The sequence below is a fragment of the Carcharhinus amblyrhynchos genome, chromosome 1, assembly GCF_965287045.1.
Source record: "Carcharhinus amblyrhynchos chromosome 1, sCarAmb.v2.hapA, whole genome shotgun sequence".
NCBI classification, from domain to species: Eukaryota; Metazoa; Chordata; class Chondrichthyes; order Carcharhiniformes; family Carcharhinidae; genus Carcharhinus; species Carcharhinus amblyrhynchos.
Genome location: NC_137324.1, coordinates 96,911,131 through 96,936,666, shown reverse-complemented (window position 1 = coordinate 96,936,666; position 25,536 = coordinate 96,911,131). Strand labels below are relative to the sequence as shown.

The window sequence follows — 25,536 nt, the reverse complement described above, 5'->3', positions numbered from 1 at the left end:
TGACATAGATGCCATCATCTCACGTGAGAACACCATCCACCGGGTATACGGTACGTACTCTTGCAACTCGGCCAACATTGTCTACCTGATATGCTGTAGGAAAGGATGTCTCAAGGCATGGTACACTGGGGAGACCACGCAGACGCTACGACGATGGATGAATTAACACTGCTCGACAATCACCAGGCAAGACTGTTCCCTTCCTGTTGGCAAACACTTCAGCAGTCACGGGCATTCGGCTCCTGATCTTCGGGTAAACGTTCTCCAAGGCAGCCTTCACGACATACAACAGCGCAGAGTCGCTGAGCAGAGACTGATAGCCAAGTTCCAAACACGAGGACGGCCTCAACCGAGATCTTGGGTTCATGTCACACTAGCTGTAACCCCCGTGACTCACCTGAACTTGCAACATCTCACTTACTGTCCTGTCTGGAGACAATACACATCTCTTTAACCTATGCTTAATGCTATCTCCACTCACATTGTCTGCACCTTTAAGGCTTGATTAGCTGTAAAGACTCGCATTCTAATCAGTATTCTGTAAATTGTGTGTGCCTTTATATGCTCTGTTTGTGATCAGAACTCCCCACTCACCTGATGAAGGAACAGTGTCCTGAAAGCTAGTGGTGTTTACTACCAAATAAACTTGTTGGACTTTAACCTGGTATTGTGAGACTTCTTACTGCGTTTATCCCAGTCCAACGCCGGCATCTCCGCATCATTATTTCAGATTCCCAGCATCCAATATTTTTTTTGTTCTGGCACTAAAAGCTTTTCTTAAAATTCTGCTAATCACTGCCTCAATAATAATAAGAATAATAAAATAATAATAATAATAGTTCATTGCTTAACACTGACTCAATAAAATAACGCTTTGTATATTTTTACACTATAATTAGCATAATAATTTAAAAACGTAACTTTCTCAAATTTCTGCCAAGTGATTTGTCTATATGACTAGCTTGGCTTCCCAAAGATTAATTCCTCTTAAATCAAAGCTTCTTAGTTTAAATTATCTGTTAATTTGAATTAAAGTCATGCAGAATTTAGCTTCCTGGGCTGTTATGTTAAATTTGCTTAACCTAAAATTACACAATTTTTTTTAATGTTAAAAATAAATTTTTTAATTGACAGAGTTGGATGAAATACGCACAAATGATTGCCTTTTTTTAAAAAAAGAAACAAAATTAGATATACCTAAAGATACAGGGTTATGTGAGGTCTCCAGAAGCCTTTCACCATACGCTTCAGACAACTTCTTTACTTCTGTAGAAAGGTAAGCAAACATCTCCTGCAATAAAGTACACCAATGATTAACACAAATGATTAACAGGATTGACTATGGAACATTTTTCTTCTACAATATTTTCCATTCAATCACTCACGTGGTGCACAACATTCTTTTCAGTTAGCATTCTTTTAAATTTTCCAGCTTGATAATACAGACTGCTCAGTGTGACCTCCAAAACGAATGTAAACAAAATGCCACAGCATTATTTCGAAGAACAGGGGTGTTTCTCCAGGTGCGCTGGTCAACATTTGCCCTTCAACCAGCACCAAAAACAAATAATTTAGTCATTTATTCCATCGCCGATTATGGGAACTTGCTCTGTGTAAGTTGAGGGCTGCATTTCCCTGCATTATAACAACTCAAATATAATTATTTGGTTGCAATGCAATTTGAGGCAATGCAACACACTGTCTAGATCCAAGTTCTTTTTCTCCAAATGTTCTTTGGAGTGGTTTTATTTTTCATTGGTCAAGGCACCTATTCCCAGAACCTACTGATAATAAATTATATCATCACAAAGACAATGTCCCCAGTGAGAAAACTCATTAAATTGGACAGCAAACAGAGAGCTGGGTTACAATTATTGAGAATTACTCATAACATCATTTCATCAAAGCTGGATCAGTATGTGGCACAACCCAAATATTATAAAGGCTGCAACAATGTTGAAACTTTAGTTCTATCTTGATTAAAAAAACAGCATTAGCCATTTTGCTAACTGCTTACATACTGGATTATGTATGTAGCAACTATATTAGTAAGAATGACACGCAGTAGAAGAAACTGAACAAAATTGTGCTGTAAAATATGTATCCTTGCTGAAACATATTGTACCATTGCAATACAATGAAAACTTGAAAGAGTTGCCTGTCTCACCTCACACATCAATACACACATCTAAAAACATCAGCAGAAAAATGACTGAAACTAGAGCTTAGATGCTCTGTATATACAAAGCTTATTGAATTATTTAATTTCTAGACAAAAGTAGTACACCTCATTTATAAATCTGAATATGTTGCTTATAACAATGCCATATTAATACATGCAAATTATAAGAAAACATTCCACCTGGTCCAGCCTGCCCCCATTAACAGTTACCCCTCTCCCAGATAATTTCAGCTTCTTTTCTTTCATCCACCATTATATTTGATGGGCCAAATGTCCTGTTCCTTTGCTGTAATGTCCCATGTTTTTATTACAGGATAGCATTTATGCATCATTAACTTGTTGAAAGATGCACATCATCTTAATATGCCTTTTCACTTGCCAATTCCTATTACCCATATAAGTTCATTTTATATCTATGGAACTTGGCAACCAAACAATTTCAAGAACTCATTCTCCTTATGCCAGGCTTCCCAGATACTCTATACTACAGTGTATCAAAGAAAATCTCACTATCCAAAATCAACACTTCTATGCAAATATAGCCAAAGCATAGGATGTTTATTAGCCAGCTATGAAAATGAAAACACTTCCAGTTCTGGAAAAATTGCTAATTGTTGCACTTGGTCATTCTTTTTTGTAGAATTTTGCCAAACGTTAACTTCATTCAATTGCAACAAATGTTCTAACGATTCTTGCACACATTTTTCAAAGTGCAATTTTCAGTGGTATTACAATTATTATTAGTAGCAATTCTACTTGCTTGAGCTTCTCTACCATAATGCAGGCACACCAGGAAACACACTTAGCTGCCACTTCCAAGACTAAGTGTGCAAATTTACAAATTTACAAATATAGTGTAGAGGGTATTTTTAAAATTTTGCCCAAAGTGGGGGCATATTGCATTAGCTTGGGCTAACTGGTTCAGTAACTTACACGAGTTGACCAAAAAACATATATATTGCTTTAGCTATTTTTATATCAATATTAGTCATGGCACTGAAAATGTCTCATTCTCAAATTCACAGAACATTAATAACCTCAACTAAGGTGCCTTCCACACACCGAATGTTCTTTTCCCCTAGCTGGAATCATTTCTAGGAATAGATTTATTCCCAAGCCCATAAAAACGTATCTTAATCAATCATCTTTTAGATTAATAAATCTTCTGCAGTATATTTCCAGTCATGCATGTTCTTCACTGTTACTCTGTAACCAGTAATTTTTTTTAATAAATATGCATTTCATTGCAACAGTTTATTGTTTCCACACTATTAAATCTCCATGAATTCTAAATAAAGAATGGTGACTGTCTGACTACAAGACATCTGTGTAAATGACGTTGTTAATGAACATTTAATGAGACTTAGAAAATTAATCTAATTGTGCCATTTTATCTTAATAGGATCCCTCCACAAGCCAAACTGAATTGATCTAGTTTAAATAGGAGAAAGAAGATTGTTTATTGTGGACACAGTCTTTCCTGAATACAAATTAATCTAAAATGCAAGGCCAACAAAAAAAAAACTCCCACTGTTCAATAAAATGCAGAAAGCAAGCAAAACAGGATTAGAGAAATAATACATAGATGGGCAAATATGACTGGATTCCTATCTTACAAAAATATATCTGCTGTGGTGCACTGTTTTGCTGTATTTTAGAACCTGTGTTCTGTGCTACAAGTTAATTGCCATTTAGAATTGCCAATTCCAGCATCTCAGGCAAAAAAGGTTTCCAGAGTTAACTTTCTGTAATAATGAAGACTTCAGATGATCACCAGTTAATAATCGACTATGAGCCATTTATTTACAAACAAGAACGATATAGAGTGTGAACTATATACAGAGTGTTGCGATACCAGCCTTACTTTCTCAACTTCCAAGTGCAAAAAATGAGGACAAAAACCTGCATTCTCTTTTAGACCATGCGTGCTCCAGTCCTATTGGATGAATAGGTCACATGATCCAACCAGAGCTCACCCCTTAAGAGGATCCATCTCCAACACTTTCTAAAGGAATTAGGGGGAATGATTTCTATGTTCTCTATGGAGAAATTGTAAACGCTTATGTAAAGAACATACAATGGAACTATATAATGATATAACTGCCAGTTTCAGATGCAAAAGGATCACTTTGTACAAGTTTGATTAAAACCTTAATGATGTCTTCAGTTCACTGAAGTCATAAGCTTATCAAAATGTAAATTCTAACTCATCTGATGCTGAAAAGTCCTTTATAATGTTTCATATTTTCAGGCAGCAATAATTCTAGTTCCTTATGTTTTGAGAGTTTGCCAAAGTGCAACCAAAGTACTTGCATGCTCAGTCTTTGGAAAAGAACTTTTAAGCACTGGTGGTAAATCACTAGCAGTCATGTGGAAATGCCAGCGTTGGACTGGGGTGGGCACTGTAAGAAGTCTCACAACACTAGGTTAAAGTCCAACAGGTTTATTTGGAATCACAAGCTTTCAGAGCACTGCTCCTTCATCCTTATGTTGTGAGACTTCTTATTGAAATCAGAGAAAATGAAAAATAAATATTTTTAGCACCTGCATAAGAAATGATATGGTACTTGCTTCTACCATATTAATAGATGTTTCATTCCCATACATTTAGTGAGACAGATATAATGCAATGATGACACAGGAAAATGGATTTGTTTGCAGTGCATCTGCCCCATAGCACTGGTCACAATGGCAACTGCATTTTCATCCGATCACCCAACGAATACACTGAGCTAAGCTTGGTACAGTTCCAAAGGTACAATGTTCAGGTTTATTTTCCAACTAGCATTAATTTGTTAATTGTTGCTTTGGGTCCTTGTAGATGTTAGAGTAAATGTCAAGTGCTGTGTAGTGTTTGACACAGTCCTGTTTCATTATTGATTCAGGAGAGAATTCTTTTAAATGATCACAAAAACTTAAGAATAGTTTAAAACTAATGTTTGTACATTTGGTGCCAGCTGCAGTGTCTGTATCCCATTCCTGTAGGACTACTTAAAGAGACAGCCAGAAAGCTAGCAACAGGACAAGTGAGAAGTAGTGAATTATGGGAATATTCTTCTTTCACTTAAATGAAATGTCATGACATCAAAGCTGGAAGTATTCCACACAGAAATTGCTTGCAATGGCTGCTTTTGAAGCATAAAATTGCAACAGGACCCAGGTAGACTTATGGATCAAAGCAGCAAGCATGCATTTGACTCTCCTATTAAAACATTCTGTTAGCCCACATTTGCCACTATTAATGTTCTTTAGTCTCTAACGGCACCATTAACAGTCCATTTGTCTTAATGTCCATGATATCCTTGTCAATCTCTCCTTGGCTCCAATCTATCACTGACTTTCCATTCAGCCCCACCCCCTCTCCAACTATATAATTCATTACCTTTCTATCCCTCTTCCATTCTGTGGAAGGGTCATATAGACTCAAAATGTTATCTCTCTTTCTCTCCTCAGATGCTGCCTATCCTGATAAGTTTATCCAGAATTTTCTGTTTTTATTGCTTTTTAATCTGTTAAGCTTTGAAAATATGACATGGTATATGAAACAAAGCCACAAAACTCAACAGCAACTAAATGAAATATATAAATGTCATTCAATTAGAACTCATAGGTAAAAACTAGGACAGAATCTTGCTTTGTGGTGAGTTGGAAGGTAGAGAATTTAATTAATCAGGGTGGTGGGTGAAGACCCCATTGCCTTCCCGTCTCCACATCAATTAAGTCTGCGGTGGGTTCTCTTGTTCAAAGGCTCTCCATGCCTGAACAAAGAGTCCTGTTGAGAGCCACCACCCTGCCCTTGCTGTTGGCTTGTAAAGTGTCTGACTGACGCATGATGTGGCAGGCCTTCCCTAGCAAAGGCAATGAAAGGCTGTTGCTGGCTGTCCAGCCAATGGCTGAGAGTCCATCACGCCACAAGATTCTGCCCAATGAAAACTAACTCTCCACATTTAACACTGGTAAGTAAATTCATTGTTTCGATGAGTTCAGGATGTATGTTCACACAGATGCATGTAATTTTCCAACATGGAAAGATGTGGAGTTAATCAGCTGGCATCTTGCCTTGCACAGTCACAAGTTGGTTGGATGTTATTCTAAGCTTTCCTGTATCTCTGACAGACCAAACTGGTCTGACTTGCACCTGTGTGGTGTTTGTTTTGTGCTGTTTTCAGCAATTCAACCTGCAACTAGTCAGGCATCAGTACACAGCTAGGAATGCTGTGAATGCAGTAAAGTGCTGTGACAGCTGCCATAAATCAGCAAAATTTGCAGTGCATTAATCTTTTCATTTGTGACAGTCATTTTTTATCGTGCGGAATTGAAGCTTATTCGCATCACACATACCATTATGCATTTTCTTTTTAAAAAGGATCATTTAGGCAGGTTACCAGAAATAAAGATTATTCAAATCTCTTTATGCTGCTCCTGGCAGTTCTTCTCTTAAGGCTTAAAACGTTCACTCATTTTTCTTCTCATTTTCCTTTGAATTGGCTCCCGAACACAGTAGATCACACTGCAAACAGCACGCGAGATCCTGGATAGTCCATGTCAACAAGATAAACAACAGCATGACTTATAGAGGCGTTAAAACTAAGCCTGACTCTATCCTTGTCCCAACATCTCTACATGCCAGCAGAGATTAGCAAAGAGCCTCTCACAAACAAAAACAGAAAATCTCAGCAGATCTGACAGTGTCTGTGGAAAGATAATAGAGTCAACATTTTAAGTCTGGATGACCCATCATCAGAGTGTTTAACTTAGTGAACAGTCATTTTGGTTTCCTCCTTAACCTAGAAGCAGTGATACCAGTTCTAGATTGTCTGCTGAAGGTCAGCCAGAACTGGGGACCTTCCTTTCCTGCGTTGCTTAGCCGAGCCATGAGAGGAAGTAACCATTTAGTTCTTTATAGAACAGCACGCAATTGCTTATCGGTTGAGCATTTTGTTCCGTCTATTAATCTGAAACAGCTGCCAAGGACAATTTCTTTTCCCCAGTAAAGAACACAGATATGACAGAGGCATAGTGTTCCTGTAGAAACCTGTCTGGATTAATATATCAAAATAATTTCTGAATACAATTGAATATTCTTGCTCATACTTCTCCTGCAACAGTTCACAAATACAACCACAAAATTTAAAAGGATTTATGAGATGACTAATCTGACTCGGCATTTCAATGCAGTAAGACTTCTGCATTTGATATAAGTTGGCCTGTTGGAACTGAAGCCTGGTTTAATGCGCACTACTGTTCTAGAAACAAATATAATCGAGGTGTAAAGTACAACAAGATGTAAGTATAACAGGGTAGAGAAGTAAACCTGATGAATTAATTTCTACAAGATTTTTCATACAAGGCAGTCAAACATAACTGAAAAGTCACCAATTAGTAAAATTCGGATTAATGAGGTTTCCTTCTCTATAACACCTTGTCTTATAGTTTAATTGTTTTGCTGACAGTGTTATACTGAAACAGATGACAAGACATTTACAGTCAATTTTTTTTAGCGTGCAATACAACAGCAATCTTTTGATTCTCTGAATAAACAGGAAAACAGACAATAACGTCGTTGTGGTTTTGTCTGATGCACCGACTTTCCAGAATAAATGTCCAAGAATCACAGCTGTTCATATTGGAAAATGTTCCATTTTCTCATAATTCTTACTTAACACCAATATGTGAACCCACTGGAAGATTTTAGTAGTGGTGTATTGGTGTCTAGGTGTCATGGCACCTTTCATAACCATTTCATGCGGGTCTAAATCAGATTAGATTAGAAGGCAACACTCTAAAAATTAAGACTATAATCAGTTATGAATGATCATAAAGTGATTGGGTCAGACTCACTGGTCCTAAATGGACAAAAGTAACACAACGCCATTTATAAATTGGTATTAACTGCGCACATTGAGAAATTGATTCAAATACTGAAATACCAAACCATATATGTTACTGGGACTTGACTAGAATGATGCAGCACAGAAGTAGGCCACTCAGCCCAATGTGCCTGTGCTTTTCTTAGCTGACCTATCCAATTAATCTCTGCTTTTTCCCCTTAGCCATGTATTTTTTTCCTTCTTCATGTATTTATTCAATTATCTTTTGAATGGTACTGTTGAATCTGCTCCACTACCTTTTCAGGCAGTGCATTCCGAATCACAACAGCTTGCTTTGTAAAACAATATTTCGTCATGTCCCCTCTGGCTTTTTGTCAATCGTCTGAAATCTGTGTTCTCTAGTTACTGATTGTTCTGCCACTAGAAACACTTTTTCCTATTTACTTTCTATTAACAATGCCTATATCAAATCTCCACTAAATTTTCTGTCTTAAGGAGAATAACTTCAATTATATGGATAGGCCAGAGAAACTGAAATCCTTCATCCAAAGTACAGTTGTAGTAAATCGCTTCTGCCCACTAAGGCCTTGACATCCTTCCTAAAGAGTAGTGCCCAGAATTGAATAGAATATTGTATTGAAGTCTAACTAGTGCTGAATAAATGTTGAGCATAACTTGAAATAAAACCAAAATACTGCAGATGCTGGAGATCAGAAATGAAAACCAAGTGCAGGAAAAACCCAGCTGATTTGGCAGTATCTGTGGAGAGAGAAACAGAGTTAATGCTTCAAGTCCAATATGATTCTTCTTCACAGAGAAGGCCTTAGCAGTCACCTTCATATCCACCAGAACCCTACCAAGCACTCCAGCAGACAAATACGGTCATTTTAGAACACAGAACATAGAACATTACAGCGCAGAACAGGCCCTTCAGCCCACGATGTTGCGCCGACCAATTAAAAAGCAATGACCCTCTAACCTAAACCAATCCCTTTCCATCCATAAACCTATCCACAGATCTCTTAAACGCCCCCAAACTAGGCGCATTTACAACTGCAGCAGGCAAGGCATTCCAATCCCTCACCACCCTCTGGGTAAAGAACCTACCTCTGACATCCGTCCTATAACTACCACCCCTTAATTTAAAGCTATGCCCCCTCGTGCTAGCTTTCTCCATCCGAGGAAAAAGGCTATCACTGTCCACCCTATCTAAACCTCTAATCATTTTATATGTTTCAATAAGGCCCCCTCTTAGCCGCCTTCTTTCTAACGAAAACAACCTCAAATCCCTCAGTCTCTCCTCATAGGACCTCCCCTCCATACCAGGCAACATCCTGGTAAACCTCCTCTGCACCCTCTCCAATGCCTCCACATCCTTCCTATAATGTGGGGACCAGAACTGCACACAATACTCCAAGTGCGGCCGCACCAGAGTTTTGTACAGTTGCAACATGACGCTGCGGCTCCTAAATTCAATCCCCCTACCAATAAACGCCAAGACACCATATGCCTTCCTAACAACCTTATCTACTTGATTCCCAACTTTCAGGGATCTATATACACATACACCTAGATCCCTCTGTTCATCAACACTATTCAGAGTCCTACCGTTAGCCCTATACTCTACACATCTGTTATTCCTGCCAAAGTGAATTACCTCACACTTTTCCGCATTAAACTCCATCCGCCATCTCTCGGCCCAGCTCTGCAACTTGTTCAAGTCTCTCTGTAAACTATGACACCCCTCCTCACTATCTACCACACCTCCGACTTTGGTGTCATCAGCAAATTTACTAATCCACCCAACTATACCCTCATCCAGATCATTAATAAAAATTACAAACAGCAGTGGCCCCAAAACAGATCCCTGAGGCACACCACTTGTAACCGAACTCCATGACGAATACTTTCCATCAACCACCACCCTCTGTCTCCTATCTGCTAGCCAATTCCTGATCCAATTAACTAAATCACCCTCAATCCCATACATCTGCATTTTCTGCAGAAGCCTTCCATGGTGAACCTTATCAAACGCCTTACTAAATTCCATATATACCACATCAACTGCCTTACCCCCATCCACCTCTTTGGTCACTTTCTCAAAAAACTCAATAAGGTTAGTAAGGCACGACCTACCCTCCACAAAACCATGCTGACTATCTCCAATCAATTCATTACTCTCTAAATAGCTATAAATCCTATCCCTAATAATTTTTTCTAAAACCTTACCCACAACAGAAGTAAGACTCACCGGTCTATAATTCCCGGTGAAGTCTCTGTTCCCCCTCTTAAACAATGGGACAACATTCACTATCCTCCAATCTTCTGGCACTATACCTGTGACCAACAACGACCTGAAGATCAGAGCCAGAGGCTCTGCAATCGCCTATCTTGCCTCCCAGAGAATCCTAGGGTAAATCCCGTCCGGCCCAGGGGACTTATCTATTTTCAAACTCTCAAGAATATCTAGCACATCCTCCTTATCAACTGCAATACTATCCAGTTTACAACCCTGTAACCCAGTGTTCTCCACAGCTACATTTATGTCTCCCTGCGAGAATACCGAAGAGAAATATTGGTTCAATGCCTCTCCAATCTCTTCCGGTTCCACACATAACTTCCCACTGCTGTCTCTAACTGGCCCTAATCTTGCCCTAACCAATCTTCTGTTCTTAACATATCTATAGAACGCCTTAGGATTCTCCTTAATCCTATCAGCCAAAGTCTTCTCATGTCCTCTTTTAGCCCTTCTTAACTCACTCTTTAACTCCCTCCTAGCCAATCTAAAGCTTTCCAGCGCACTACCTGAGCCCTCAAGTCTCATCCTGACATAAGCCTCCTTTTTCCTTTTAACCAGCGAATCAACTTTTTTAGTGCACCACGGTTCCCAAAAGTCTCAGAAGACGAACAAGACAAAAGCTGCTGATCTATTCTCATAGTTTCTCTTTGTCCCTCTTTTCTCTTTCATATTTCCTTTGTATTTTATATGTTATGCTTAGTCCTCTATTGTAGTATGAACCTTACAATCGCCATAAGCTTTGTTTTCCTTTCTCATTTTAAACTTCATTGGAGTTCAGAAGTAAGAATGTCTTATTGCATTATATAGGACCTTGGTGAGACCACACCTGGAGTACTGAGTGCAGTTTTGGTCTGCCTACCCAATAAAGGATATACTTGCCATAGAGGGAGTGCAGAAGTTCACGAAGCTGATACCGGGATCGTCGTGACTGTCTTATCAGGGGAAATTGGTCTGTATTCACTGGGATTTAGAGGGATGAGAGGAGATCTGATTCAGGAATCAGCCTGGTAAATCTTAGCTGCACTCCTTCTATAGCAAGGACATTTTTTTCTCAGATAAGGGCACCAAAACCGTACACAATAATCCAGGTATGGCCTCATCAACGTCCTGTACAATTGCAGTAAAACATCCCTATTTCTGCACTCAAATCCTCTCGCTATGAAGGCCAACATACCATTTGTACCATTGTGGTATTTTCTGTTTTAAAAGCAGCGTGGTGTAAAAGAAATACGTTTACACTCAGTTATTATACACTGTTAAAATCAGAAGGAAGGAAATGTATGAAAACTAATGGATTTCTCTCTGCATCAATTCTTTATACAAAAGATCAAAAGAAAAGTACAAATTATAACAGAAAAGCAGATGCAAGAATACTTGGAGGAACGGCATTTTAAAAACTCAATTAGTAACGCAATATACCTGAAATCCACAACATGACAGCCATTTGAAGAGTACTAAAATGAAAATAGAAAAATATTGAGCAGTAATGTTTAGATGTGGAACACCACAAACTCACCTTCCTTTCTTTTAAGAGACGTTTATAACCATTCACGCCAAGTGACAGCAATGTAATAAGAACATCAGTTGAGGGCGATGCTGAAGCTCGACCTAGAAATATCAACGGGAAATATTTTTCATTCTTAATTATTTCTAAATTATACGAATGTAAATAGAGGTTCGCCAACATTGCGACTCTAACGCTGAACCACACAGAGTTACTTACCGATGACTAACCTAAGTCAGAGAAGCAAATGGTGATGCTAAAAGTGGCTACAATATCCCAGAGCTGATGATTAAGAATGGGGATCCCAGTTATGACCACTATGCAAAAGTCATTGATAAATGGTGACAGGAATGAACTCAGCTGCTATGACCTCGCTGCAAACCAATTCACTCGTACATGGGTTTTCTCCAGATGCTCTGGTTTCCTCCTACAGTCTAAAGATGTGCGGGTTAGGTGAATTGGCTGTGCTAAATTGCCCCTTGGTGTCAGGAAGACTAGTTAGGGTAAATGCATGGGGTTACAGGGATAGGGCTTGGGTGGGATTATGATAGGTGCAGGCTTCATGGGTTGAGTGGCCTCCTTCTGCACTGTAGGATTCTACGATTTTATGAAAAATTGACACGGGGAATTTTTAGGGAGAGGAGATGGGAGTGGAGTGGTTGGTTGTAGCAACAGGGTTATCAGGGTGATGGGCCACCAGACTCAATAAACATTGCTATTTCATAACTTACTACCTTCAGAATAGGAGATAGGAGGAAGAATTAAAACAGTCTGTTTCCAGGCACTTCACAAAGTTGTATTCAGCAGAAGAATAATGAGGGTGAAAACAAACTAATTATTTTAAAAAGCTTCTGACTTATAGCTGAAAAAAAAGAAACCTTGTGGGTTGAGGATGCTCAGCATTAAGGTTCTATTTTAACATAGGAAGCTCCAAGTGTGATCAAATATACTCTGACTTTAAACAAAATGCTGCAGAAATGTACAGAATTTTAGCAGAGACAGGTATTCGTTTTGTGGGCAGCTAAATATTTGGTGTAGCAGGACATTGTATAATCATAGAGCAAAGAACAGTGTTGAGAATACACTGCAGGAAAAAAAAACATTTTCTTAATGCTGATTAGCTGTGGGTTTTAAAAAACAATGCCTGAGATATTGCTGTACAAATATTGGCAAGGCTGTCAACATTTGCAGTTATTATCCGCAATGATTTTGGGCATCCGCACATGTGCAGTAAGGGATGCAATGGGCTACTGGCATTATCACTAGGCTATTAATCCAGCAATTCAGCTAATGTTCTGGAGACCCGGGTTTGAATTCCACCTCAGCAGTTGGTGGAATTTGAATTCAATTTAAAAAAATTATGGAATTAAGAATCTAGTGATGACCATGAAATCATTGTCGATTGTCGGAGAAATCCATTTGGTTCACTAATGTTCTTCAGGAAAGGAAATCTGCAGTCCTTACCTGGTCTTGGTCTACATGTGACTCTAGAGCCTTAGCAATGTGGCTGATTCTCAACTGCCCTCTGAGCAAGGGCAAGTAGGCATAGGCAATAAATGCTGGCCAGCCAGTGATGTCCACATCCCACAAATGAAAAAAAAACACAAATTGAAAGTTGTTGTCATGATTTCCTGTTCCTCCGAAGACTGTGCCATTTCAGTCTCTGCTGATGGAATCAATTAGAGATTAATGATCCAGTATCCTGGCTCTAAAAACAGCTGCAAAAGTTGGGTCTTGTTCAATTGGCTATAGTTAAGAGTGTTCAAACAGCATAAAATGTGATAATGATGCTGATCAACCCCTCTAGCCCTGAAAAATTACTCTGGTATCTTATTCCTTAAGAAAATTAACAGTGTAGATTTTTTCAAAAAACTCCTTTTTTAATATATAATTTTCCTACTTTGTTGTTTTATGTATTTTCTTCAATCCCCTGTGAATACTCCAATCTTTATTTCACTTCCCCTACAAGGATTTGCCTTCTGGTGCAGTAGGTAATATCCCTGCTTCTGAGTCAAAAGCTCTGTGTTTGAGTCCCACCAAATCCTTCCCAACATGCACCAATGGGAAGTGACAAGAACAGCATTGACAGATCACTATCCATAGCTCCAAACGACAACATACATGCAAAAGTGCATATTGCCACAGGAACTTGGACTCTTTGAGTGAACTGTAATACATCAGCAGCCCAATGATTCATTTCTAATGCCTATTTTTTCACTTCCTGGTTTTCAGTCTGCATGGCATATTGAGAGTTCTTCAAACCAATTGGTTGAAAAGCCTCTCTACTACTTAACCTGCTCATAGATCACATGTAGAAGGCACCAACCTCAAACAGACAGAAAATTACATGAAACCTCTTGATTAGCTTGAGAATATTCTTTAGGCAACTGTACTCAAGGAGAGCAGCAAAGGCCATTCCTCTGACGCTCAGTGTAAAGTATTGTTACCATTGGGCTTCTTTACAGTGAAGTTTAGAGCATTCAGCTGCAGAACACGTTATTGAGGATGTTGCATTAATATTCTACACAAGTGAATGTCAGGTGGCTACCTGACCAAAAATGCCACACACAAAGTGGAGTGAATGATTTTTGAACACAGGCAATTACAGCCTAAAAAGAAATACTGGTACCGAATATTACACTAATTGTTTTTATGTGAGATAATTAATATTCTGCATGTCAGCCGCAGCAGGGAGTAAAATTTCAGGGGGTTGGTACCTCAATGGAAACCGTAGAGAATCTGCATAAATGGCCGTTTATTCACCAAAGTTACAGCAAAAGATCAGTGGTAAATTGTGGAAATTTCACCCCATGGTGTCTATTACAGCACTTTCTAAAAATGTCCTTGTGTTGATCAATTTCCAACGTGGCAACCGAAAGGTTTTTTTTAAAAGGCAGTTTAGAGAAACAGGATAGAAAAAAGGATTTGTTATTTGAGGCTGGTTGATATTTTACAGCTCATCACTATATTTTTAAAAAATCAAGTGTGACATAACAGATAAATAAAGCTGGGAAAGCACTGAAATAAAATGAAAGTTTTGCATTTCTATTTATGGATTGATATCAAATTTTAAAAAATATCATTTGAACGATTTTAAGTTAATTTTTGTTCACTTTATAGATATTGAACTTAGTGAAATGAATGTTCCATCAAAGCTTAAGAACATAATCTCGTTCTGAATGTAAATTACATTCTGTCATTCTTAGCCTATGTTCAGAGGAGCACTCAATCTAATGTAGGCTCAGAAACCTGAACCGGAATTTTGCACCAAGATTTTCTCACAGCCAATCTCTATATAAATGAAAGCTAAACTTGCAGCAAATCTTATTATAATAACTGAGATTTACTTTATTAACACAAAGTGTCTGATAATGAAATACCTGGGTACATTTTGCTGATTTCATTTATGAAGACATCATCAAAACCAGCTACTATGGCACCACCTACTGGAACCATGAAGTTCTTGTCCAAGCTTTGCACAAATGCATCTATCCGGCCAACACGTGCTCCCTGATTAAAATGTGAAAATAGTTAAGTCAATACAATAACTTTATTTAATAAACATACAGCATCAAAGATAGTGTATCGTGAGCATTGCTGAAAACAGATATTGTGTCATCTTGCACTCATTCTGTTTGTCTTTTGTCAGGACAATCCTCAGAGTACCAAAGTCAGGAGAAACAATAATTTTACACTCTATGAAAAGAGGATGCTGATTGGTTGCAGCGTGGCCATGGCAAATACACCAGTTGATGGTGATTGATAATTGACTGCCAAGCATAGTTTGGAATTTAAACCAGACAGCTCGACACTGATTGGTTAAGGCATTGTCCTATGGAAGGAACCAGCGAATAGCTATCACTGCACTTGTATCAGCGAAACAAATGTATGTACCTGTTCTTTTTGCCTGCAAAGAACAGGGACCTTGCATTAATAAATGTAACTTCAAGTACATGCAAATCTCCACACTAAGACTTAAATTGATTGTCAGCATAATTTTTAGCATACTGAAGGCTATTGGCATCTAAAGTTGGACATGTGTTTTGCATTTTGCAAGCATTGTCTAGTTTGGCAAGGTCTGTATTATGCCCGTTACTAACAGTGGAAGGGGCATGCTGTAATCCAGGGACCAGGGATTCTGAATTACTCTGGAGACCTGGGTTCAAATCCCAATAGGTGGTGAAATTTGAATTCAATAACAATCTGGAATTAAGTCTAATGACAACTGTGAAACCATTGTTGACTGTTGTAAAAACCCATTTGTTTCACTAGTGTCTTTAGGAAAGGAAATCTGCCATCTTTACCTGGTCTGGCCTACATGCGATTCCAGATTCACAGCAAGTGGTTGACTCTTAAATGCCCTCAGGGGTGGGTAATAAATGCTGGCACAGCCAGCAATGCCCACATCCCATTAATGAATTTTTTAAAAAGTGAAGAGCATACCATCACACTCCCAACATGAGTCTTGTGGACAGGCTCTGGGGAATCAGGAGGTGAATTATGCTTCACAGAATTCCCAGCTCTGACCTGCTCTTGTAGTCACAGTATTATTTTTTAGCTGACCAAAGGTAACCATCCCAAGATGTTGACAGTGGAGATTCAGCAATGGTAATGCTATTGGGTGTCAAGGAGATGTAGTTAGATTCTCTCTTTTTGGAGATTATCATTGCCTGGCATTTGTGTGGTGTGAATGGTACTTGCCACTGATCAACCTAAGCTTGAATGTTGTCCAGGTTTTGCTGCATATGGCCTCGGACTGCTTCAATGTCTGTAGAGTTGCAAATGATGCTGAATATTGTGCAAACATCAGTGATCATCCCCATTTTTGACCTTATGATGAAGAGATGGTTGTTAATGAAGTAGCTGAAAGTAGTTGGCCCTAGGACACCACACTGAGGAACTCCTGCAGTGATATCCTGAGACTGAGATGATTGACTCTAACAACCACAATCATCTTCCTTTGTGTTGGGTATGACTCTAACCAGCAGAGAGTTTTCTACCTGATTCCCATTGACTCCAGTTTTTCTTGGGCTCCTTGACCACACTTGGTTAAATGCTGCCTTGGTGTCAAGGGCAGTCACTTTCAGCACATCTCTGGCATTCAGGTCTTTCGTCCGTGTTTGAACCAAGTAAAGTTTATTTATTAGTTACTAGTAAGGCTTATATTACTGCAATGAAGTTACTGTAAAATTCCTCTAGTCACCAGACTCCGGCACCTGTTTGGGTCAATGCACCTAACCAGAACATTTTTCAGATGTAATGAGGTCAGGGGCTGAGTGATCCTGGCGAAACCCAACTAAGCACTGGAGATCAGGTTATTGCTCAACAACCCTTTCTATCATTATGCTAATGATCGAGAGTACACTGATGGGCCGGTTGGATTTGTCCTGCTTTTCTAGCCAGCACATACTTGTGCAACTTTCTGCATTGATGGATAGACACCAGTACTGTGGCTATTCTGGAACAGCCTGGCTAGAAATGTGGCTAGCTCTGGAGCATGAGTCCTCAGTACAGTTGCCAGAATATTGTCAGAGCCCAAAGCCTTCCCCATGTCCTGTGTCATCATTGTTTCTTGATATCAAGGGGAGTGAATTGAATTGGCTGAAAACTGGCATCTGTGATGCTGGGAACCTCAGGAGAAGGCAAAAATGGATCATCCACTTAGCACTTCTGACTGAAGATGGTCGTAAATGCTTCGGACTTGTTTTTTGCACTAATGTGCTGGGCTCCCCCATTATTGAAGATGGGGTTATTTGTGGAGCCAGTTAGTTATTCAATTGTCCAACTGTCCTGGCAGGACTGCAGAACTTAGATATGATCCACTGGTTGTGGCATCACTTAGCCCTGTCTACAACTTGCTGCTTTTGCTGTTTGGCATGCAATTAATCTTGTGTTTTGGCTTTACCAGGTTGACACCTAATTTTTAGGTATATGTGGTGTTGTGCCTGGCCTGTCCTCCTGTGCTCTTCATTGAACCAGAATCCATCCCCTGGTTTTATGGCAATGGTAGAGTGGGGCTTTAAGGTTACAGATTGTGGTTGAATCAAATACTGCTGCTGTTAATGCTCCACTGCGCTTGTAGATGCCCAGTTTTGAAGTGCTAGGTATGTTCAGAATTTGTCCTATTTAGCACAGTAGTCATGTCTAGGGTGTCCTCAACGTGAAAACTTAATTCCAGATCTATTGAGTACATTTAAATTCCAGCACCTTCCATGGTGGAAATTGAATCTTTGTCCCCAGAGGATTAGTCTGGGCCTCTGAACCAGTCAGTATTACCAATACCATGACACCACCACCCTTGGCACAAATAAAACATTGAAAGGAAGGAGTAACAGCCAGTTCCACAACAATCATAAAAGTGTCTATGACCCTCCACACTTCTTTATATTCCAGTTCCTATTGAACTGCACACCTTGTTGTCTGGTTCCTAAACAGCACATTTAAAAGGGGAATCTTATGCATATAATCTTTCACAACTTATGTGTTTATCTATAAACTGACATGACAGATGGGCTTGGTCAACAATACTTTGCATGCTTGATAATGAAATTGCAACAGGGATAACTACTTCGATTACAAATTTATGACATCAGATTTGTGCTTATCGCAAATCTCACCGTCATTTGAGACAGGTGGCTGATTTTTCTTTTAAAACGCATCCCTGAAGATCAGAAACAAAACCTGTGTGAGGTAATTTAAAAAAAACTTGCATCCAGAAGGTTCCTTAATTAGCTGACATTTTTTGGCTACCTATATTTTTGATTTCTACATTGGTATTCCAAAAATAATTAGATCAATGTTCCAAGTTCTTTTTATATGACTTTAGATCTCAAAGAGTTTCATTAATAATACTGCACATTCAAATTATTGATTAGGAGAACTTGGGGGTGGCACGGTAATTTAGCACATTCTTCTGGGAGTCGTACTGAAATGTTTGCCAGTTATAACTACTTATTTGAAAAAGATAGAATATCAAAGCAAAGTGAACATACTAAAAAATGTGGTGGGGTAGCTGTAAACTGAAGCAATCTCAATCCATTTCCTCAGCAATAAATCTGCCCATAATTTGCCAGAAATTAGCAAACACACTGACCACGCACGAGGATGGTTTGTATGGGGAAAAAATAGAAGAATTTTGGGGCGCTTATCTGATGTTGGATCTCTCCTAAATGCATATAGTTAACTTAGATCAGTGGCATTAACCTCCCGGGATGTGATCAGATGGGGGCAATGACAATAGATTCTATTAAAACATGCAGTTCCCATACCATACAACAAAAATTCTGCATCATAGCTCAGACTTTCTAATTATACATAATCATAATTTGGCTCATTGATCCATTCTCCAAGTATATTTAAAATGAGCTAGTTTGTTAAGCACCAGTAAAATTTCATACTGTGTCTAATTAAGAAAAAGATCAATGCTCATCAAGATGATCTTCACCACAGAAAGAATTTGTTAAAAACTTCCTGATCTCATATTTATAGGTCATTCAAAACACTCCACAGCAAGTTTATTATTACAATGACAGTGTAGTCACTATTGTTATATGAACAAAAGTGGGAGCTAATTTACACACAACAAGATCTCTCAGACAATAACCAAGTTGAATGATTAGCTTGAATCTGATTTTGCACTGTAGGCTGAGGCAGATTTCTTTACCCTGAAATCAAGGGAACCTCCTTCCTCTTTTCACAAAGTATCAGGAAATCTTTTGCATCCACTTCAATAGGCAGACCGGACCTCAATTTAACTCGCATTCAAAGGTACCACCTACAAATGTACAGGGCTCCCATCACACAGCTAATTGTAGTGTAAACCCAGATTATATGCTTAAAGAAAGTCGTGCATTTACAGGGAACTTTATCCACTCACCACATCTCAAAGCACTTCATACCAAATGAATCATACAATCCCAACACTACAAAAGGTGACCATTCATCCCATCGAGCCTGCAGCGGCAATAATCCTACACAGGCCATATCCCCGTAACACCACATATTTACCCTCCTAATCCCTTTGACACTAATTTAGCATGGCCAATCAACCTAACCCACACATCTTTGGAGTATGGGAGGAAACTGGAGCACTTGGAGAAAACCCATGCAGACACGGGGAGAACATGCAAACTTCATCCAAGGCTGGAACTGAACCTGGGTCCCTGGCACTGAGAGGCAGCAGAGTTAACCATTGCTGCAACATGGGAAATCTCCACTCATCAAACTCATACAAACACCAAGATGATAATGACCAGCCAGCTCATCTGTTATAAATATTGGCCATGGCACTAGGGAAAACTCCCAGCTATTTGAAATAATGCCAGGGGATCTTACATCCTAGAGTGAGGCCTGAACAAACATTTCTGGACTTTCAGCAAGTGTGCAGGCAGGTCAATAGCCTTTCATCAGAACTGGGAAAAGCTAAAAATGTAATAGGTTTTAAGCAAGTCCAGCACTTTGTTCCTGCCTTCACTAAGGAAAGGGATGACGCAGCCAGTCGGGTTAATGAAAAGCAGTGTGAAATATTAGATACAATAAACATAAAGTCAGAGGAAGTATTGGAAAGACTGACATTCTTGAGGGTGGATAAATCACCAGGACTGGATGGATCGTTTATCAGGTTGTGGAGGAAATAGCAAAAGCTCTGAGGATTAATTTTCAATCCTCACTACAGGTGGGGTACCAAAGGCTTTGAGGTCTGTGAACATGGTACCATTGTTTAAAAAAATGATGCGAGGGATAAACCCAATAATTATAGGACAGTCAGTCTGACTTTGGTAGTGCGTAAATTATTAAAATCAATTGAGAGGCAGGATAGAGTGTCACTTAGATTAATCAGGAATAGTCAGCATGGTTTTGTTCAAGGAAAGGCATTCTTATTAAATAATTGAATTTTTGAGGAAATAACGAGGAGGATTGATGAAAATAGTGCAGTGGATGTGGTTTACATGAATTTTAATAAGACATTTGACAAGGGCCCAAATGGCAGATAGGTCAGAAAAGTAAAAGCTCATGGGATGCAGGGGAATGTGGCAAGTTGGATCCATGGCTCAGTGGCAGAAAAAAAAATGATAGTGATCGATGGATGTGTTATCAAATGGAAAGGGGTTTCCCATGACATCTCTCAGGGCTCAGTGTTGAGTCCTTTACTATTTGTGGTATATATTAATGATTTGGACTTGAATGTGAGTTGCATGATTGATAAATTTGTCATGTAGTTGATAGTGAAGGGGAAAGTTGTAGAATCCAGAATGATATCAGTGGTTTGGTTGAGTGGATGGAAAAATGGCAAATGGAATTCAAACTGGACAAGTGTGAGGTTTTACATTTTGGAAGGGCAAGCTAATAAACAAGAGGATATTGAGAGGATGTGAGTGACCTTAGAATGCATGACCATAGGTCCCTGGAGGTGGCACAACAGGTAAGTAAGGTGGTAGAGAAGTAAATGGAATGCTACCTTCATTGTGCAAGGTATAGAATACAAAAGCAGAGATGTAATGCTGGAACTGCATAAAACACTGGTTAGGCCACAGCTGGAGATTTGCGTACAGTTCTGGTTACCACATTATAGGAAGGACATAATTGCTTGGGAGAGAGTACACAGGAGATTTACAAGAATGTTCCCAGACCTAGAAAATTGCAGTGTAAGGAAAAACTGAGAGGCTGAGGGGTGATGTGATTGAGGTGTACAAAATTATAAGGGACCTAGATAAAACATGTTTCATTTAGCAGAAAGGTCAGCACAGATTTGATGCGATTGGGAGAAGGATTTGAGGGGATATTAGAAAAAACCTTCGCATCCAGAGGGTGGCAAGTGTCTAGAACTGCTGTCTGAAATGGTTGCTGAGCAGAAATAAAATGTCTCTAGAGGAGGTTTGAATGGTAGAATGAATAACTGCCATCCAAAAGCAAAAGCAAGAGAAAAAAACAAGAGTAAGAGTGAAACATGCAAAGAAAAGGAATCAAAATGGGGGCAGAGATTGCAGTGTGAAATTGCTGAACTCAATACTGAGCCAATAAGGTCACAAATTGCTAATCAAAAGATGAGGTGTTGTTCCTTGAGCTTATAGTAAGCTGCATTAGAACACTGCAGTAGGCTGAGGACAAAGACAGGTCACTTTCAGATTTTCACCATTCACATCAGCTTTTGTGCTAATTAAAGCAGTATCTTAATTTTGAATTTGTTTCATACTAGGAAGTGTTTGAAATGACTAAGGGTGATCACGATTAAGACTTTTACAGCCATGGCTTAGTCAGTAACATCCTGAATCAGAAGATCGAGGATTCAAGTCCCACTTCAGGGCTAGAGCACAGAAATCTAGGCTGATGCCACACACACACACACACACACACACACACACACACACACACACACACACACAGTGCCAAACGAGAATGATCTGTGCCAGGTGTCATCTTTCAAATTAAACATTAAAAGTGAGGCTCTGTCGGTCCTTTCAGGTGGATGCAAAAGATTGCGTGACACTATTTCAAAGAGGAGTAGGAGCAATGTCCTGGCCAATATCTACCCCTCAATCAACATCACAAAATAGATTATCTGGTCATTATCATCTTGCTGTTTGTGGGAGTTTTCTTGTGTGAAAAGTGACCGTTGTATTCCCCACATTACAACAGTGACAACACTTCAAAAGTATTTCACTGACTATAAAGTGCTGTGGGACCTCGGTAATCATGAAATGAACTATATCATTGCAAGTTTTTTTTCCCTACCTATGCCCAGTAGAGAAGCCCAGAGTTTCTGCTGGCTATTTTCGATGACACGACTGAAATGTAGAGCTTATTGTAGGTCACAAACTCCTGTCCAACAATTTGATTATTTCATAGTTTCATGCGCTTACTTTTCAGAATTAAATGGCACACAGCAAATAAAGGGTACGCAGTGGTCATGCTAAAATAAGAAATGCAGACTGTGCAAAACGTTGGCCTGCTACTGATGTAACATTTGCTAGGTTCAGTTATCCTGATGGAAAACACTGTGGGCTTTCAATTGAGATTTCAAAGTGTACTATTCCTGCCCGTTCTACAAACTGACTCTGCAATTTACCCTGAAAGTGGCAGTCATTTTAATGCAATCGAAGAATGAGAAAACACAGAGAGGTATAGTAAGATTAGAATGGTACTCATGGAAAGAATGTTCTTTAATGTATAATTAGAAATGAAGAGAATGTTTTCTCTACTCCTCAATTTTAGTAGCAAGGTAGCTACAAGTATAAAATAGAGAAACTTAGGTTATACTTCGGTCGATGTTTACTTTAACAGCAGCAAACAGAAAATACAGCCCAAAGTATTTAAAATACTTAGACCAAGTTAATAGTAACGTATTTCCACTGAATATTTCTGAGTTCCTAATAGTTTTACAGCAATGGTCTTGCTTCATACCTGTTGAATGAGGTGCATACACTTGGACAACTGCACTCCATAAGCATTATTGACTATGTGAGGGACATCATATTTTTCACAAATTTGAGCCAGTTCTTCAATTCTGCAAAAAAATACAAGCACGTCGTAGGAATAAAGCCAACAAAGATCAACATAATACTTTTGTAAAATATTATCTGGAATGTACAGCACAGAAACAGGTTATTCAACCCAAATGGTTCATGCATCGTTCAAATCTACTTCCATTCTTCCTCATTTAACTCTATATACATAATTCTCATTTCCCTTCTTCTTCATATGCTTCTCTAGTTTTCCATTAAATACATCTATAGTATGTCTCATCTTTCCCTGTGGTAACACGTTTCATCCTTCTATCACTCTTTGGATGCGTAAGTTTTCCTGAATTCCCTATTTAATTTCTTGATGACCATCATACCTTGATGGCCTCTAGTTCTGGTCTTATACACTAAATCTCTGCTTCTATTCTATCAATTTTCATAATTTTAAGGCCCCAATTAGGTCACCCAGGGCCTTTGCTTTTTTAGAGAAAAGAGATCCAGTCTGTTCATCTTTTCCTGATAATAAAACTCGGACACATTGAAGAGTCTTCAGTAGGTGGGGCTCAGTGATGATGCACTTATTGGGTGACCAATGGCAAGAGGGTGAGGTTGGGGGTTTGGGGGGAAATTGCTCTTTAGAAAGCCAACTAGAAGACCATGTGATCACAACCCAGAATATGTGCAGCCACAGTTGGTAACCCTGTTAAGATACTGGTTGATTTTACTGGTTACCTAGCTATCTGTCATTGTGCCGTGCTCCACCTGCACCCGTTGATTGACAGTGGTAAAGGCCAATCATCTTCAAACTCACCTCCTGAGGCAGGCCAAGTAAACACAAATAATTAAAGCACTGAAAAGGGCATTTATCTTGAGAACAAACCTCTGCATGAGTACAGAGTCCTTTTCAACAAGGGTAAGGATCACAGAATGACACACACACATACACACGGCCAATTTGAGGCAATCTCAGTTTTCTATTTAGGATTGGCAGCATCAAGGCAATCACACTGCCTTACTTAATGACCATCTGGATATGAAAGAGTTTGGTCTCCAATCCAATATGAAGGGCAATTGCTGTCATACCATTATGCAGGAGCCAAGGGATAGTAACAAATATTGTTGGACATCCCAAGTCTCTGGAGATCTTTCCAAAGGGTTTGGTGGATGGTGGACTCAAAAGGCCATGCTGAAGTATTTGCATTGTACCAGGCACTTTTCTTTTCAGTATTCAGTACGTCCAACTGCAAAACTATATGTGAAGGTAGAACCTGTCTCAACTACTCTTCCTTGCATTAAATAGTCAACCAATATACTGCAACCAGTAAGATCAACCAGTATCTTAGCAGGCTTACCATTTGTAGATTGACAACTAGGAGTTGCCACTGCTAGATTATTGCCCCACAGAATGAAGAGAGGGGAGAAAACAAAGAAAAATAAAGGCATGTCACTCACTGTCCATTTTCCACACCATAAACATAAGTGCATCTACCTACAGCAATTTAATTTTTTTAAAGTACGAACAGCTTCCTCGAGTTTTTCGTTTAGCTTGTGCAATAATCACCAAGCCAGATAACAGCTTCTGCAGCTGACCAGAAGTCATAAACAGATTAACTCCTTCCATTTAGCAACATGGGTTAAATTGGTTGAATAGTATGGGGTAGTTACCAAATCAGAAGCAAGCAGAGAGAGGGAGAATTTACCTGTCAGGAGCCCTTGGGGCAAAGCAGGAGGTAGTGGAATGAACACAAAGGACATTTTCTGCCCCAAGCTGTTGGATCTTGCTCTCAATCGTCTGCAAATCTGTGCGCAATTCATCCCCCTCAAGCAGATTCTCAATCACTACAGGTTCAAAACCTGATCCAAAAATAAATGCAAGTGCGGAAATGAATCAGTTCAATTATAAAACAGTAAGGAACATTTTACATCCCACACTGACACCTGATCTTGCAATAAATCAGGTTTTCAGTCAGCAACATATTAAAAATGAACAAGTGTCTGTGAGTTGATAAAAAAAATGTGAAAATCATTTTGTCACAATGTCACATAATAAAAAGCGCACAGGCATACAAATTGCATTATAAACTGAAATGTTAGCCTAGGGGAGATTATCAATCATATCTCCCTATTTTAATGCCATATCACAGTATAGGTTTATTATTTTGGAGTGGTTCAATTTGTTACTATATATTTTATGCAGTTGTTGAGGATTTGGGTGTCCTGTACCTTATACAAATCTGCAATTGTTTTTGGACCATAAAATG

At 39.0% G+C, this 25,536-nt stretch overlaps 1 protein-coding gene across 1 annotated transcript in view; it reads right to left on the bottom strand.

Moving 5' to 3' along the window:
- sepsecs (Sep (O-phosphoserine) tRNA:Sec (selenocysteine) tRNA synthase) overlaps positions 1-25,536 on the bottom strand; it is a 70,081-nt gene that overhangs the window by 6,616 nt on the left and 37,929 nt on the right. The window contains exons 6-10 of the mRNA XM_080189344.1: positions 24,976-25,129; positions 23,217-23,319; positions 15,197-15,326; positions 11,829-11,920; positions 1,198-1,291 (exon numbers count right to left, since the gene is read on the bottom strand). Of these exons, the coding sequence (XP_080045470.1) occupies positions 1,198-1,291; positions 11,829-11,920; positions 15,197-15,326; positions 23,217-23,319; positions 24,976-25,129 (573 nt within the window). The remainder of the gene's footprint in view (positions 1-1,197; positions 1,292-11,828; positions 11,921-15,196; positions 15,327-23,216; positions 23,320-24,975; positions 25,130-25,536) is intronic.